The 6,000-nt window shown below is 40.5% G+C and overlaps 1 protein-coding gene across 3 annotated transcripts in view; it reads right to left on the reverse strand.

The window, feature by feature from the left end:
* Window positions 1–5,753, reverse strand: part of cfap46 (cilia and flagella associated protein 46) — a 66,928-nt gene extending 61,175 nt beyond the window's left edge. For all 3 annotated transcript variants that reach the window (XM_026190829.1, XM_026190828.1, XM_026190827.1), the window contains exons 1-5: window positions 5,544–5,753; window positions 5,349–5,470; window positions 3,027–3,158; window positions 2,634–2,698; window positions 1,581–1,745 (exon numbers count right to left, since the gene is read on the reverse strand). In XM_026190829.1, the coding sequence (XP_026046614.1) occupies window positions 1,581–1,745; window positions 2,634–2,698; window positions 3,027–3,158; window positions 5,349–5,470; window positions 5,544–5,592 (533 nt within the window). In that variant the 5' untranslated portion in view covers window positions 5,593–5,753. The remainder of the gene's footprint in view (window positions 1–1,580; window positions 1,746–2,633; window positions 2,699–3,026; window positions 3,159–5,348; window positions 5,471–5,543) is intronic.
* Window positions 5,754–6,000: the final 247 nt, after the last annotated feature.

Consider the following 6,000-nt stretch of genomic DNA (forward strand, 5'->3'; position numbering starts at 1 on the left):
CAATCACCAAATAGGCCAAATTATGGGTGTGGTTAGTTTTATGGGTGATTTTTAAACACAGACACAGTCAGTTCATTTTTGAGAATTAAATTTTAGTGCAATTGTCAGTAAATTGTGTGGCAGACATTTGTCAATCAGTTTGCATGCTTGATTTAAATGTTCTTCTTCCTAATGTTTTACCTGAAGAAACAAATTTCCAAGAATACAAACTGTTATGGAAATGTTAACAATAACCTGCAACACACCCAGTGAGCTTGATTTGAAGTGGGTTTAATTAACACATTGCAATGTGGAGAGAGCATCCCAGTGAAACACCAGGATCATCTCTGAATTTTGGCCACCGCCCTTACATCTTATATGCAGAGACACAGACAAAGAACATTCCACAAATGTGGAGGGGGGCTATACCTTCTCCCTCACAGAGAGAATTATGACCTTGTTTTCTGCTTGGCCATCACCTAAGGATTTACATCCCTGATAAGCAGAAGGAGTCCCACTATCTGTTTAACGTCTCCCATCACAATGGCCTCACTGTGTTAACATTCTACATGCATGCAAACTAGTGACAGGGGTACTCTTAATATAGTAAAGTGAGAAAGTGATATTACTATAACTAATGTGATATGATTAAATATGTGATTAATACATGAGAGAAGAAATTTGCCTCCACAAAGCACAACAGGATTAGTTACAAAAATCTCTGAGTTCCCACCTCACACGCAGTCTGGTCATCATGCTCCCTTTGTAAGTGCCAACAGTACTTTTTTTCCACACCAAACCCCAGTTTGCACTGGTGCAACGCATTAGTAAATCTGGACTAATGAGTCTTTAACTTATACAAATCAACCCATATATGGGTAAATGCAATGCATACAGCTGTGATGGAACATTTCACAACCAATGGTAAACTGGACATATTTTTCGTATTCTTATAATAGATGTAATGTAGCACGCCATGCTAATCTCATTATATTTATCATTGGGGCGACCGTGGCTCAGGGGGTTGGGAAGCGCATCTGTAACCAGAAGGTCGCCGTTCGATCCCCGGGCTCTCTGTCCTGGTCGTTGTGTCCTTGGGCAAGACACTTTACCCTCCCGCCTACTGGTGTTGGCCAGAGGGGCCGATGGCGCGATATGGCAGCCTCGCTTCTGTCAGTCTGCCCCAGGGCAGCTGTGGCTACAACTGTAGCTTGCCTCCACCACTGTGTGAATGTGAGTGTGATTGAATAGTGGCATTGTAAAGCGCTTTGGGTGCCTTGAAAAGAGCTATATAAATCCAATCCATTATTATTATATCTGTCACTGACCCAACATTATATATATGAATGATACATTTTTGTCCTCTGATCAAAGATAAAACTAATATTTTTTTGAAAAATGATTAAATAGCTTGGAATAAAACAGATACTTGACTCTATAGAAGAAAAAAAGCAGCCCATTAACTGAGGCTAGATGAAGCTGTGGTCATAAATAAACTGCTGGTTAATAAGCTCAGTTCATTATCTCTATGAATTTTCAATGAGTATGAACCAAAATCACAACTGGACATATTAATGAGGTCTAAGTAAGAGAGCACTTGCATCATGAGTTCAGCCCTCCAGCTGTGGTCGTGGTCTGCCACCTCCTCCAGACTCTGCACCACCTGCCTGAGAGAGGGCACCAGGTGGAGGCTCCGCCCCGGCTGCAGAAGAGGTTGCACTGTCTGGAAGTACAGCACCGAGGCATTGAACACCATAAAGTGAAGTCTGTAAGGCACAAATCAAATGCAGAAGAAAGTAAACACCGAGCAATGAATTATTTATGTGATACACTTGCAAGCCATTTTATCTCTTAGCACGACTCAATTCAAACCAAGTGTCAGCTCTCTATGAGGAAGTCCTGTGAATTCCAAATGTGTGTGGATTAACAATCGACCAATGAGCCACAGGAGAGCGGCCCGCTGAATCTTTTCGATGTGAAATAAGTGGAATTTATGAATTTAAGCTACAGTTTTAAAGAAAACTCTGTGAAGAGACTGTTTGAGCGCTCCTAATTTATTCACCAGAGTGTGTGCTGTCCATTAGTGTGGGCTGCTTGAATTAGATATGTATTCCTTTGGTGTTAATTGGAATTCCTCATTGAGCCTTTTTATTGACAGGTTATGAGTTCATTAGCAAAGAAAACCAGTGCTCATTGCTTACAAAGGCTAACCGAGTACCTCCAAACGCATCCATCAAAGCAAATAACAAGGGAACGCATCTGTCACAATTTCTATTATTGCATCGATATGTGCATCACCCGTTTCACCCTGCTCACAGATGCATCCAGTCAGCTGTTAAAATTGAGATGAAAACACATTGAAAATGTTCCGCTTGTGAATAAGGGGTCGGGGTGAAGCATGAAAAATCGTGTTATATTTGATTCTTCTTCGTAGCATATTTCTGCGCATCAGACAGAGCCTAACCTATCACAGCTAAACAACATTCCCTGGTGAGAATGTCTGGCTTTCATTACGTGTTTTACCAGCGCACCTTACCGCTGTGGCAGCAACTGCCAAATAATATCAGAGATGATCAACTGTACGCAACAGAAAATGGTCATCCATCTTTCTCGACACTGTAACAACAAAGCCGAGCATACTCGAGGTTGCATACCTTGGTTCTTGCTTTGAAATCTCAATTGCTTTCAGAAAATACACCACAGCCTCCTCAAAGTCCTCCTAAAATAGAAAATGATGCAAAAAGGGGACATGAGAACCTGTCAGAACATAGAAGCATAAAAACAATGACAAACAGTTTAGCAAAAAAAAAAAATTTAAGCTGCACTCAAATGTAGCAAAGGCCAATATTTGTTTGAGACCGAAGAAGCATGGTAAAACCGCTGGAGTTTGTTTGCAAAGCTGCTGCATGTTTTTAGTGCAAATGAGTACAGTATGCCGCTACAGTAATTGCATGTGTATATATCTCTGGGGCGCAGAAACACACACACACACACACACACACACACAAAACGCCCTTGAGGGTATGTGTCCAATTTACTGTCCTCACCACACTCCCAGTGGCCGGCGGAGACTTCAGCTGGCCCTGGCAGAGGTAGGCTTGACACAGAAATTGATTAGCCGGCGGATTCCCTTCAAAGTACATCTTTAGACACGCTGTGCTTATCTCCAAACAGCCCATCTGAAAACACAGAGACAGAGCGGCACAAAGGCCAGAGAGAAAAAGAAAAAAAATTCAGCCTCATCTGCAGTTAGATCGTGTAACCGGCAATTTTCCCTGTATGATGCATTATTAAAAACTATTGCGAAAGGGCTTAATGTATGGGGAGGTGCACATTTATTTTTTGCACGACAAATTAATTCCATGCTGTTTTACAAACTGCCTCCTGTTAATTGTAAAATTAATTCAAACTCAGCAGCTTTATACTCAGTGATGTGCAGCACTATCGTGGAAGATGATCATGCAGCAGAAATTTTTGTTCTGCAAGCTTTTATATGTGTTGTGAAGAACAATAAGTCAGGCTGGAAGATCACTGAATAAGTAAAACCTGACAGTAATGAGCAATGGATTAGTATGTTAGCAAATGTCTTAATACAACAAGAATATTTATGCTTCTCTGGAAAATTGAAGAACGGAACTGTACTGCGGATGAAGACTAATTCAGCATTCACTGACACTTAAGTCTTCAGGCTAAGCTGCATTTTCACAGAAAACTTGCTGCGTGATATAAAGGAGAGAGAACAAATCACATTATGGAATATCCCAGTGTTTCATTATACAAATATGTTTCCCTTGCCTTAGGACAGCTCAGCCTGTATTAGTGAAAATTCATTGCTATTCCCTACTGGGAAAATAGCTCGATTAGAAGAACTAAAGTTACTGCATGAAAACAGTGACATAATGAAACGAGTCCTCCAGCAGGGAGGTCCTGCCGGCTTTTTTATTACCTTGATTTTTCTATATCAATACCTGTAGATACCATCAGCAACAAAGCACTGATGTTAATCAACAAACAACCCATCCAAATGTCTAGGACCTGCTTTATTTTGAAGCTTTAATAATTCAGGAGCTTTCACAGATGTAGCAGGCATTTACTTATAAAATGTAAGCTCCACATCTTCACAGTCAGATGCCAACCTTTTGTTCTAGGAGGCTGCTTGAAGCACCATGTCTTATGCCACAACTCAGCAGTCAGGAGCTTCTCACATCATAAAAAACGCTTCTCACAGCAGTTGAAAAGCAAGGTTGCAGGCACCTTCAGAGAATGTGTGTTCTCATTATAGTCTTTCATACAAAGAAATTCAGCCTGTCTGATTCTGATGCTGACTGTAGGTTAATACGCACACATCTAAATTTGATGTATTCACTGATCTACCAACATAAACCTGGTGAGATTTTAAGTGATATGTGCGTGCGAACAACCTGACATAGTAGTGGTGGATAAGGCCGAATGATAGATGTGGCTATACCAGGTGATAGAAACATCAGGAAGAAATAAAATGAGAAGCTCAAGAGGGATGAGAGAAGCTAGAGAAGATGTGGAAGGTTAATGCACCAGTTGTCCTTGTGGCAATTGGCGCACTTGGTACAGTGACTCCCCCAAAACTGGGTGAGAGGCTCCAACAGATACCAGCAGCGAGAACTGAGATTTCTGTCCAGAAGAGTGCAGTCCTAGGAACAGCAAAGATAATGCACTGGACCTTCAAGCTATAAGACTCTGGTAGAGGACCTGTGCTTGAAGGATAGAAGACCATTATATATTAGTAGTAATAATAGTATTTTGTATTTTGATTCAACTTGATAACCCAAAATACTTTTTTTTATTTTGAGAGAGGAACAAGAATGGAAACACATACAATGGAAACAAACAACATTGGCACAAAACATTTTTTTGTTATGTTATGTGTTATGTTTTCATCACATTTAGAAGAAGTAATGGTAGTCTGCAAAGTCATTTTAAGGTAATTTTGCCCCCTCCTGTAGCTTTTAGCCTTTCATCCAAAAATACAGATGTGTGTGCAGAAAGTACAGGGATTCATAAATTAAAATAAATACACCTATCTACAATATACGCTACGAACAATAGCTACAAACATAGCCTGTTATGAGACATAATCTAATCAACTTGGTACTCTCTGATTCTCCAGTTACGAAATAAACAAGAAGAGTAATATAATTCAGACTAATTTAGCATACACTAAAGCATAAACATGTAATACTCAATACCTAATTGATAAAATAAGATTAGCACTGCAACCATTTTTTTTCTTTTGTTTATTTCCAACTCATCACCTCGACCCTGGTGGCAAAACGATCATCAAGTGAATTCTTCATCAACAGCTTCGACAGTAACTCCTCATCCTCTCTCACCTGTAGCCCAGCTTCGGCGCACAGGACGCACCACTCCGGATCAATGCGTGGAGTTCGTCCGCCGGTTTCAACTACTGCTGCCCCCTTGATTAAATCGTAGGCTGACTGCAGAGCTCCACAGTCTGCATGTACGAAATAAACACAGTAAGTTTGTTTTCACAACTCTTCATTTACTTAACTGCCTGCGCGACAAACCTTTGTTCTCTTTAGCCTTGGCTAGATGCTGGCGAATATCTAAGTCCATTTCAAAGCGTTACTTAGCTAACGTTAAAGTAATGACAATTTACTTCTTTTTATTTCATGTCCCATTTAGCTGCTACTTTCTTGAATACAGAGCAACCCATCGAAAATAGCAAATACTTTCTTGAATTGTAGTAGCCAACAGTCAGTGCTTTTAGTTTGGGAGTGTTACTAAGCAACCGGGCTTGAACTACGGTGTACGGATAGGACAAAAAGGCTGGCTTTTGGTCGCGATCATTAACACGCCACCTCAGTTAGCAGCACTAACGTGACTTTCACTGGATTCTGTGAGTGAAATACAGAACTGGCAGCCTACAAAATATAAAGCAAACACTCTCAGTTAACTGGACTTCTCCACCAGTGGTATTGATGCTTTTTGAAGCACTTTAATGACATCACCTAATAAAAAGCC

Source organism: Astatotilapia calliptera, chromosome 13 (genome assembly GCF_900246225.1).
Source record: "Astatotilapia calliptera chromosome 13, fAstCal1.2, whole genome shotgun sequence".
In the NCBI taxonomy this organism is placed as follows: Eukaryota; Metazoa; Chordata; class Actinopteri; order Cichliformes; family Cichlidae; genus Astatotilapia; species Astatotilapia calliptera.